Here is a 12,439-nt window from a genome sequence, read left to right as displayed (position 1 = left end):
TGATATAAGGATATTATGGATTACCCAAAGATGAACCACTGTTTAGAATTGATGACATTAAAGTGAGACATTTCATGTACTTAGTAAATATGTTTGTATATCCAAAGATAACATACATATAGACTTAAGTATGACTGATTGTTTATTAAAGTATATATAAAATTTGTCAGTTTAAGAATCACCCAAAGGTGAACTTAAATGAATGACTTAAATGATTACCTATCGGTTTAAGTGTCACCCAAAGGTGAATTTGAATGTATGATTAGTGTAGTAATTTGTTTAAATCCATTAATTTTATCAAAGCATTAATGTATGAGCTTGTGTATTATTTCCAGCTTACATGAATTTATCAGGTTTGAGCAACAATGTGGTCAAGTTTAATAGGCTCAATTATGCTGATTGGTCAGAACAAATTCAGTTCCAATTGGGTGTGTTAGACTTGGATATGACAATTATGATGGATGAAATGCCCGTAGCCATTACAGAGACCAGTACAAGTGATGAAAAATCTCTTTATGAGGCTTGGCATAGGTCTAACAGGTTGTCACTAAACTTGATGCGCATGTCTATGGCAGAAAATGTAAAGCATTCTATGCCTAAAACGGAAAACGCAAAGAAATTCATGAAAATGATCAAAGAGTACTCACAATCAGACATAACTGACAAGTCTATTGTGAGAACTCTTATGAGTGAGCTGACTACCAAAAAGTTTGACTGGTCACAACCCATACATGAACATGTAACTGGAATGGCTAATATAGCAACAAGATTGAAGTCAATGGGAATAGAGGTGAATGAGTCTTTTCTAGTACAGTTTATCATGAACTCTCTTCCTCCTGAATTTGGCCAGTTTCAAGTGAACTATAACACTCTTAAGGATAAATGGAACTTTCAAAAAATCAAAGCCATGTTGGTACAAGAGGAAGGGAGATTGAAGAAAATGAAAGATCATTCTATCCATCTCACAACTCATGAAGGTGCTAGCTTCAGTAAAGTCAAATTAAGAAAGAAGAACAAGAAGGACAAAGCCTCAATGAAAGTGAATAAGGGTAATATCCAGAAGGACCAGAAATGTTTCTTTTGCACGAAAGTTGGTCACTTCAAGAAAGATTGTCCGAAAAGAAAATCTTGGTTCGAAAAGAAAGGTACTTTTTATGTTTCTATAAGTTTTGAAACAAATATTATTGAAGTGCCTAATAATACCTGGTGGTTGGATTCTGGAGCTACCACTCATGTTTCTAATATTATGCAGGGATTCCTTTCAATCCAGCCCATAAAAGGAACTGAAAAGTATTTATATATGGGGAACAGAATGAAGGCACGAATAGAAGGAATTGAGACTTACAGATTGATTCTAAACACTAGTTATTGTCTGAATCTTGAAAAGTGTCTCTATGTTCCTGGTTGTGCTAGGAATTTAACTTCTCTTGCAAAGTTGGATTATTTAGGTTTTAACTTTAAGATTGAAAATGGTATTTTTCATTTGTATAAACTTTCGTACTATTATGGTTTTGGTACATTATTGGATGATTTATATTGTTTAAATCTTGATGTTAATTTTTCTGAATCCTTGTTTAATGTTGAACATGTTGTTGATAAAAATTGTGGTGCAAGAAAAGAATGTTCTACTTTCTTATGGCATAAAAGATTGGGTCACATATCCAAAGAAAGGATGTTGAGGTTAGTGAAAAATGAAATTTTACCTCAATTGGATTTTGATGACTGAGATGTATGTATTGATTGTATTAAGGGTAAACAAACAAAACACATATCAAAATATCCTGCCACAAGAAGCAGTCAACTTCTTGAGTTAATACACATATATTTGTGGTCCTTTTGACATTAGATCTTGGAGTGGTGAAAAATATTTTATCTCCTTTATTGATGACTTCTTACATTATTGTTATATATATCTATTGCATGAAAAATCTCAATCAGTGAATGTCCTTGAGGTGTTCATAAATGAGGTGGAAAGACAATTAGATAGAAAAGTAAAAGTGGGGAGATATGATAGAGGTGGTGAATATTATGGTAAAACTTATGAGAGTGGACAATGTCCAGGTCCATTTGCAAAGTTTCTTGAAAGTCGGGGTATATGTGCACAATACACAATGCTCGGTACACCACAATAAAATGGTGTAACAAAAAGGCGGAATCATACTCTTATGGATATGGTTAGGAGTATGTTAATTCATAGTAATGTTCCTTTATCTTTGTGGATGTATTCATTAAAGATTGATGTATATATGTTTAACAGGGTTCCTAGCAAAGCAGTTTCTAAAACTCCTTATAAACTATGGACTAGAAGGAAACCCTGTTTAAGACATCTTCATGTTTGGGGTTGTCCGGTAGATATAAGGTTATACAATCTACATGAAAAGAAGCTTGATGCAAGAACCATTAGTGGTTACTTCATCGATTATCCTGAAAAATCAAAGGGATATATATTTTATTGTCCTAACCATAGTACAAGAATAGTTGAGTATGGAAATGCTCAGTTAATTGAAAATGGTCAATTTAGTGGGAGTGAGGAATCACGAATTGTGGACATTCAAGAGCATATTGATAGTGTTTCTACATCTAATGTCTCTTCTGAAGTTGTTATCCCTCTTGTTGTATCACAATCACACAACAAGCAGAGACAACAAGTTAATGTTTCAATCCCACAAATTGAACATATAAATGTTGAGCCAATTGACAATGAGCAATTGATAGAGAAACCACAAGAAGCATCATTAAGAAGGTCGGTAAGGCAGAAAAGACCTGCTATTTTGAATGATTATGTGGTTTACTCTGTTGAACATGAATGTGACTTAAGCATTGATGAAGATCCAGTCTCTTTCAAACAAGCCATGGAAAGTAATAATTCAGAGAATTGGTTGAATGCTATGAAAGAAGAATTGAAATCAATGGATGACAATAAAGTATGGGATCTAGTTGAATTGCCTAAGGGTTCAAAAAGAGTCGGTTGTAAATGGGTCTTTAACACTAAACATGACTCAAAAGACAATATTGAAAGGTATAAATTTGCCAAAGGTTTCACTCAAAAAAATGGCGTTGACTACAAAGAGACCTTTTCTCCTATTTCTAAGAAGGACTCTTTGAGAATTGTTTTGGCTTTGGTGGCTCATTATGATTTAGAACTTCACCAAATGGATGTAAAGACCGCTTTTCTGAATGGTGACTTAGAAGAGGAAGTTTATATGGACCAACCAGAAGGTTTCATAATAACAGGAAAAGAAAATTTGGTGTGTAAATTGAAGAAATCAATATATGGACTGAAACAAGCTTCCCGACAATGGTATCTAAAATTTAATGATACCATAACTTCTATGGTTTTGTAGACAACATCGTTGACCGGTGTATATATATAAAAATCAGTGGGAGTAAGTTTGTTATATTGGTTCTATATGTTGACTGTAAGATCCTTGAAAATATTTGTTAGATACTAGAAAAAAAAAAAAATAATAATAAAAAAAATTAGTGAATAGTAAATTGTGAATAGTAAATTGTGAATAGTAAAAAGTGAATAGTAAAAAAAAAAAAAAATTATTTTTGGAAAGGATAAGTGTTACACGTAGCTTTGGGATCAGAATTCACCAATTTGCAAATAAAAAATTATTTTTGTAATAGTAAAATGAATAAAAAAAATGAATAGTAAAAATGAATAGTAAAAATGAATAGTAAATTTTTTTACTATAAATAGCCAAGGGGGGGAGGCTGGAAATTTACACCAAAATTCTAGAGAAATTGTGAGAGAAGAGAGTTGGAGTAAATTCTAGTTGAAGAGGGGAAATTCTGGAAATTTCCGGAGAACGGTTTGAGAAGAGGAAACTAAGTCTGGAATAGAGGTAAGGGGAGCTAACTTTGAGTATTCCTTTTATATTATCTTGAGTCTTGAATATTCTATATTTTGCTTTTGTCTGATCTTAAATCTTGAATATGGAGTATTTTGTTTCTGTATGATCTTGAATTTTAAATGAGAGTATGCTTTTGTGTTGATATCCAAGTGTGATAGTTGTAAAATGTGATGTTGATTATGTTATGCCATTTGTATGTTATTAGTTGTTTATTTTTGTATTTTGGAAGGATTAGAAATTGTCTAACCGGCTCTGCCAGATTCAATTTCTTGTTTCCCCAAACATTTTATTGCTTTCCTTATTTATTTTTATTGTATTTTGGAAGGATTAGAAGTTGTCTAACCGGCTCTGCCAGATTCAACTTCTTGTTTCCCCAAACTATTTATTGCTTTACTTATTTATTTTATTGCATTTTTGGAAGGATTAGAAGTTGTCTAACCGGCTCTGCCAGATTCAACTTCTTGTTTCCCCAGACATGTTAATGTTCGTGTTATTTAATTATATTGTATTTTTGGATGGATTAGAAGTTGTCTAACCGGCTCTGCCAGATTCAACTTCTTGTTTCCCCAGACATGTTAATGTTCGTGTTATTTAATTATATTGTATTTTTGGATGGATTAGAAGTTGTCTAACCGGCTCTGCCAGATTCAACTTCTTGTTTTCCCAGACATGTTAATGTTCGTGTTATTTAATTATATTGTATTTTTGGATGGATTAGAAGTTGTCTAACCGGCTCTGCCAGATTCAACTTCTTGTTTCCCCAGAAATTTTATTGTCTTATCTATTTTTTTATTGCATCTTTGTGGAAGGATGAGAAGTTGTCTAACCGGCTCTGCCAGATTCAACTTCTTGTTTCCCCTGAATTTTTATATTAATATTATTTTGATGGTAAGGGCAACTAATTATTTTTGTATGAATTTATAAATATACGAATGTTGAACTGATGTTCTCTTGCGAAACTGTTTTATGACTTTTATTATATTGGGTGTTATAACTGAAACTGTTAAATTGTACATGTTGAGATGCGATGAATTTATTGAATGAGTTTGTTGGCTGAAATTGATCTTGTTGGAAGGTCTGGAGTAAGGGTTCTGTAATTGCTTATATATGAGTATTAAATAGATATACAGATATTGTTTGAGGTTGTTGTGAGAGGAAGTAAAAATATTAAAATTAGGCATTTTAGATTTAGAGCATAAGACAACAAGGTAGATAAATTAAATAAATAAATTGATTAATTATTGAGGGCCTCCCTTTGTTGGTAGGATAGAGGAACCTTAAAAACCTGAGTTGGCACATCCCTGATCATAGAGCAGCCCTGGCCTGGTCCAGTCAGTTGTGACTAGTCATATGTGCTGGCGTCGAAGGTGAGTTTGATGCGTTCAGACATCTGGGTCCTCTCCGGTGACCAATTGGAGTAAAGAAAAATCTCTACTAGGATGAAAATAAAATAAAACAAGTTGATTATAGATGCATAATATTATCATGGTAAAAATTTCATATATATTTTATTTATTATTACATTGAGCCCAGACTTTAATATGTAGTTCCTACGATATGTTGATATATTTTGGTTGATCCATGATCTTTGTTTGGTGAAAATATGTTGAGTTATACTCGTTATGGGCAAAATGAGTTTATAATATGAAGCATAATATATGGTAATATGTTTAATTTATTGATACCAAAACGGGTTATTATGAATTCTTGATTAAAGAATGAACATGATTGAGTTAGGTGGATAAGAGGGTATGAATTGTTGGTTTTGTGAAATGTTGGAGTGGATATGAGAAATCATTACTTATGAAATGATGTTTACTACCGGGAGTAGTATGTTCGAGTTATACCATGAGAGTTTGGTATGAGCAAAGTAACACCTGAGGTTTATGAAAGCAGGCAGAAAGTGGTCTGACCATAAGGCTTTGACATAAACATATGATTCGTAAGTTATATAGAAGCAGGCAGAGAGGGGTCTGACCATAAGGCTTCAGAAAGTAAGACATAGTATATAAGTGAGGCTTAAGGAAGCAGGCAGAGAGCGGTCTGACCATAAGGCTTCATGAGTAAGCATGGTACACTTGTAAGATTTATGGAAATGGGAAAGATGACTTTGATAATGATGAATTAATGACATCGGAATAATGATATTTTATCAATTGCAGAAATACATGATTATAATATTTTTATTACAAGTTTAATGATTTTATGATAAGGTTGGCTTACCCTTATTTGTTTGTACTATGATCATATAACTCATGTTATATGTGATTAGATAATGTTGCAGATGCGGTTGAACAAGCTTAGAGATGAGAGAGATGCGGGGAAAAACTTTCAGGGATTTTTGTAAAAAGAATAAATTTGTATTGGGAAGATTATGTTGTGTAAAACTTATAAGTTGAAATTTCAATGGTGAAGACTATATTGTTTAAAGTTTGTAAGTTTGGTATTGTACTTTGGATTAAATGAAATAAAGTTTGATTGTTTATAAGAGATATCAAATTAATTTAGTCTCTACTATCAGTAATACCCTTTAAAATAGTAGGGTGTTACATTTTGGTATCAGAGCAATGGTTTTCGAAAATATTTTGGGACTCTGGGGAGTGAAATTATTATTCTTAGTAAAATATCAATTGAGTTGATTCTTATTTTATTGGAAACTAGACTCAAAGAGCTTCAATTTGACTACTCATACGCATATTTTGGACTTCAGGAAGGGGTCTAACCGAGCTGGGGAAAACGTGACAGTTTTGCTGTCCAGGGGCTAGCATCCAACCTTAATTTTAGGTGTATTTTTTTTACAAGTTGCAACTTTTTGGAGTGAGTAGGTTGTGTTCTGCACTAGGAGAACATTTTGGGACCCTTTGGAGACTTTCCTACCATGTTTTAGGGCTTGAAAATGGTTTAGAATGGTCCATTGGTTGTTTATTATTGTTAAGTGCCAAGTGCATGGGTCCTTAGTTGTCTAAGGCATCTTCTTTTAATTCCAAATCAGATTTGGAGTTTTGGAGGAGAGTAGAGAGGTCCTTGGTGGGAGGTGAACGAAATCCTAAGTGTCCTAAGTGTGGAGGCTGACTTGGTCTAGCAAGGAGGAGAGGAGTTGCTCTCTTTGAAGAAGAGTTTAAGGTGTTTGAGCCTTCAAGAGGTAAGGGGAGCTAACTCAACTTAATTTCTAGAATTTTGTAGTTAGAAATATGGTTCCAATTGCTTGACTTTGATGAAGGAGAGCTAATCCTTTATTGTTATGATCATGAATATGAATATGTTAAAAAAAAAAAAAAAATTTTTGGTAATGGTAGTTATATATTGACTTGTGTAAAATTTGGTTTTCATGATTATAATTTCTTATTTTCGAGTTACTGTGGTGATAAATTTCTATTAATTGTTTTTACCGTTGGATTTAGCTAAAATTTTAATATGTGAATCCTAAGACATATTACTAAACTTTGACTGTTCGGATTTGAAAATAGAAGTCTGTACTTGGAGAAATAAATCCTGTAAGTTTGAGTAAATTAGTTACCCCTGTAGTTCTGTTACTAAGTTGTCTCAGTAAAATATAGAATTCTGACCTATTTGACCGTTAGATCAACCTCAAAATTTGATATAGAATCCCTAAGACATATTAATACATTGTGACCGATTGGATTTGTAATTAAAGGTCTATGCTTAGAGAAAGAAATTTCGAAAGTTTGAAATATTTGATGAACACTATAATTCTGTTCTTACGTTATATTGGTAAAAATTTCATGTATATTCCATTTACCGTTAGATTGAGCCCAAACTTTAGTATGGAGTTCATAAGACATAATAGGTGATCTTGACCGTTCAGATTTGGAATTAGATGTCTGTGCTTAGAAGAATTCATTCCGTATTTGGAGTTTAACCGAGAACCACTTAAATTTCTGTCTCTGAGTTACCTCGGTAAAACCTTCATATCTACTTAGTAAACCGTTAGATTAACTTGAAACTGTAGTATGAAGCGCGTAACAGATAGTTACATACTTCGACCGTTCGGATTTTAGATCGGAGGTACCGATTTAGAGATATTAATTTCGTAACTTCTCAGGGATCTCAATATTGCTTAATTTATGTTTTTGGATCATTTATACAAAATTGATGATTTCTGCCTCATTAACCGTTGGATTGGACTGAAAATCTTACCATATAATCTAAACATGTTGTTGATTAGTTTGATTGGTTCAGATTGTCGATAAATAATATGTTGAAAAAGGTAATTTGGTTAATTTGTGCTACTTTGATAAGTAGGCAGGATGAGATGATGAAGGAAGAGATAAAGAGAATGATATAAATCGGGCTACTTTGATAAGTAGGCAGATTAACTATACTGTGCTACTTTGTAAGTAGACAGTATTGTCTTGTTGCGCTACTTTGGTAAGTAGGCAGAAGATCTTGTTTCATGCTACTTTGGTAAGTAGGCAAATTAATTATACCGTACTGCTTTGGTAAGTAGACAATAATGTCTTGCGGTGCTACTTTGATAAGTAGAGAGAATAACTTGGTTTGTACTACTTTGGTAAGTAAGTCAGATGAGGTGAAGTTGTAACACTTTGATAAGTGGAATTTTAAATTTCAGAAGTTTATGAACTGTGTGAAATTTTATTTTAGAAGACTTGTGTTGTAATAAATCACTTAATATTTTGTTGGTGTTGAAAATTGTTAAAGAAAAGTTGTATATGTATTTTTGTGGAAAAATAAATTGTAACGCCTAAATTGGGGTATTACACTATTGGGTATCAGAGCAATGGTTTTCGAAAATCCATATCTCTTTTGTAAGTAATCTTTTGTTAAATAGTCTTTGTTTAAATAAATAATTTTCGAGGACGAAAATAAATGTTGTTGGGGAGATTGTAAGATCCTTGAAAATATTTGTTAGATACTAGAAAAAAAAAAATAATAATAATAATAAAAAAAATTAGTGAATAGTAAATTGTGAATAGTAAATTGTGAATAGTAAAAAGTGAATAGTAAAAAAAAAAAAAATTATTTTTGGAAAGGATAAGTGTTACACGTAGCTTTGGGATCAGAGTTCACCAATTTGCAAATAAAAAATTATTTTTGTAATAGTAAAATGAATAAAAAAAATGAATAGTAAAAATGAATAGTAAAAATGAATAGTAAATTTTTTTACTATAAATAGCCAAGGGGGGGAGGCTGGAAATTTACACCAAAATTCTAGAGAAATTGTGAGAGAAGAGAGTTGGAGTAAATTCTAGTTGAAGAGGGGAAATTCTGGAAATTTCCGGAGAACGGTTTGAGAAGAGGAAACTAAGTCTGGAATAGAGGTAAGGGGAGCTAACTTTGAGTATTCCTTTTATATTATCTTGAGTCTTGAATATTCTATATTTTGCTTTTGTCTGATCTTAAATCTTGAATATGGAGTATTTTGTTTCTGTATGATCTTAAATTTTAAATGAGAGTATGCTTTTGTGTTGATATCCAAGTGTGATAGTTGTAAAATGTGATGTTGATTATGTTATGCCATTTGTATGTTATTAGTTGTTTATTTTTGTATTTTGGAAGGATTAGAAATTGTCTAACCGGCTCTGCCAGATTCAATTTCTTGTTTCCCCAAACATTTTATTGCTTTCCTTATTTATTTTTATTGTATTTTGGAAGGATTAGAAGTTGTCTAACCGGCTCTGCCAGATTCAACTTCTTGTTTCCCCAAACTATTTATTGCTTTACTTATTTATTTTATTGCATTTTTGGAAGGATTAGAAGTTGTCTAACCGGCTCTGCCAGATTCAACTTCTTGTTTCCCCAGACATGTTAATGTTCGTGTTATTTAATTATATTGTATTTTTGGATGGATTAGAAGTTGTCTAACCGGCTCTGCCAGATTCAACTTCTTGTTTTCCCAGACATGTTAATGTTCGTGTTATTTAATTATATTGTATTTTTGGATGGATTAGAAGTTGTCTAACCGGCTCTGCCAGATTCAACTTCTTGTTTTCCCAGACATGTTAATGTTCGTGTTATTTAATTATATTGTATTTTTGGATGGATTAGAAGTTGTCTAACCGGCTCTGCCAGATTCAACTTCTTGTTTCCCCAGAAATTTTATTGTCTTATCTATTTTTTTATTGCATCTTTGTGGAAGGATGAGAAGTTGTCTAACCGGCTCTGCCAGATTCAACTTCTTGTTTCCCCTGAATTTTTATATTAATATTATTTTGATGGTAAGGGCAACTAATTATTTTTGTATGAATTTATAAATATACGAATGTTGAACTGGTGTTCTCTTGCGAAACTGTTTTATGACTTTTATTATATTGGGTGTTATAACTGAAACTGTTAAATTGTACATGTTGAGATGCGATGAATTTATTGAATGAGTTTGTTGGCTGAAATTGATCTTGTTGGAAGGTCTGGAGTAAGGGTTCTGTAATTGCTTATATATGAGTATTAAATAGATATACAGATATTGTTTGAGGTTGTTGTGAGAGGAAGTAAAAATATTAAAATTAGGCATTTTAGATTTAGAGCATAAGACAACAAGGTAGATAAATTAAATAAATAAATTGATTAATTATTGAGGGCCTCCCTTTGTTGGTAGGATAGAGGAACCTTAAAAACCTGAGTTGGCACATCCCTGATCATAGAGCAGCCCTGGCCTGGTCCAGTCAGTTGTGACTAGTCATATGTGCTGGCGTCGAAGGTGAGTTTGATGCGTTCAGACATCTGGGTCCTCTCCGGTGACCAATTGGAGTAAAGAAAAATCTCTACTAGGATGAAAATAAAATAAAACAAGTTGATTATAGATGCATAATATTATCATGGTAAAAATTTCATATATATTTTATTTATTATTACATTGAGCCCAGACTTTAATATGTAGTTCCTACGATATGTTGATATATTTTGGTTGATCCATGATCTTTGTTTGGTGAAAATATGTTGAGTTATACTCGTTATGGGCAAAATGAGTTTATAATATGAAGCATAATATATGGTAATATGTTTAATTTATTGATACCAAAACGGGTTATTATGAATTCTTGATTAAAGAATGAACATGATTGAGTTGGGTGGATAAGAGGGTATGAATTGTTGGTTTTGTGAAATGTTGGAGTGGATATGAGAAATCATTACTTATGAAATGATGTTTACTACCGGGAGTAGTATGTTCGAGTTATACCATGAGAGTTTGGTATGAGCAAAGTAACACCTGAGGTTTATGAAAGCAGGCAGAAAGTGGTCTGACCATAAGGCTTTGACATAAACATATGATTCGTAAGTTATATAGAAGCAGGCAGAGAGGGGTCTGACCATAAGGCTTCAGAAAGTAAGACATAGTATATAAGTGAGGCTTAAGGAAGCAGGCAGAGAGCGGTCTGACCATAAGGCTTCATGAGTAAGCATGGTACACTTGTAAGATTTATGGAAATGGGAAAGATGACTTTGATAATGATGAATTAATGACATCGGAATAATGATATTTTATCAATTGCAGAAATACATGATTATAATATTTTTATTACAAGTTTAATGATTTTATGATAAGGTTGGCTTACCCTTATTTGTTTGTACTATGATCATATAACTCATGTTATATGTGATTAGATAATGTTGCAGATGCGGTTGAACAAGCTTAGAGATGAGAGAGATGCGGGGAAAAACTTTCAGGGATTTTTGTAAAAAGAATAAATTTGTATTGGGAAGATTATGTTGTGTAAAACTTATAAGTTGAAATTTCAATGGTGAAGACTATATTGTTTAAAGTTTGTAAGTTTGGTATTGTACTTTGGATTAAATGAAATAAAGTTTGATTGTTTATAAGAGATATCAAATTAATTTAGTCTCTACTATCAGTAATACCCTTTAAAATAGTAGGGTGTTACATTGACGACATTCTTCTTGGTGCTAATGATGTTGGTATGTTACATGATGTAAAGAAGTTTCTCTCTAGCAACTTTGAAATGAAAGATATGAATGAGACATCTTATGTGATAGGAATATAAATATTCCCTGATAGATCACAAGGATTGTTAAGTTTGTCTCAAAAAGGCTATATTAACAAAGTGTTAGAGAGATTCAAACTGGAAAAATGCTCTCCTGGAGTAGTTCCAATTCTAAAAGGGGATAAGTTTAGTCAAATGCAATGTCCCAAGAATGATTTGGAACAAAAGGCTATGAAGTCCATTCCTTATGCGTCAATGGTTGGGAGTTTGATGTATGCTCAAACTTGTACTCGGCCAGATATCAGTTTTGTTGTTGGAATGTTAGGTCGATATCAAAGTAATTCCGGAATGGATCACTGGAAAGTTGCAAAGAAAGTTCTTAGGTACTTACAAGGTACCAAAGAATACATGCTCACCTATAGAAAGTCAGATCATCTTGAAGTGATTGGCTACTCGGACTCAGACTATGTTGGATGTGTGGATTCAAGAAAATCCACATTTGGGTATGTTTATCTATTAGCTGGAGGAGCAATTTCTTGGAAAAGTTCAAAACAATCAGTCATTGCCACTTCCACCATGGAGGCTGAATTTGTGGCATGCTTTGAGGCCACAGTTCATGCTTTGTGGTTGCGAAACTTTGTATCGAGACTTGGTATTATT

General features: G+C 32.6%; 1 protein-coding gene across 1 annotated transcript; it reads left to right on the top strand.

Moving 5' to 3' along the window:
• Window positions 1-340: 340 nt before the first annotated feature.
• On the top strand, window positions 341-935 carry LOC128196707 (uncharacterized). The gene is made up of 2 exons (XM_052878217.1): window positions 341-790; window positions 906-935. Exons 1-2 carry the CDS (start codon window positions 341-343, stop codon window positions 933-935), a joined length of 480 nt encoding a protein of 159 aa, XP_052734177.1.
• The last annotated feature ends 11,504 nt before the right edge of the window (window positions 936-12,439 follow it).

Source organism: Vigna angularis, chromosome 5 (genome assembly GCF_016808095.1).
Source record: "Vigna angularis cultivar LongXiaoDou No.4 chromosome 5, ASM1680809v1, whole genome shotgun sequence".
Taxonomy (NCBI): domain Eukaryota; kingdom Viridiplantae; phylum Streptophyta; class Magnoliopsida; order Fabales; family Fabaceae; genus Vigna; species Vigna angularis.
Note: the sequence above shows the minus strand (reverse complement) of the source record. Positions and strands in the feature narration are given on the sequence as shown.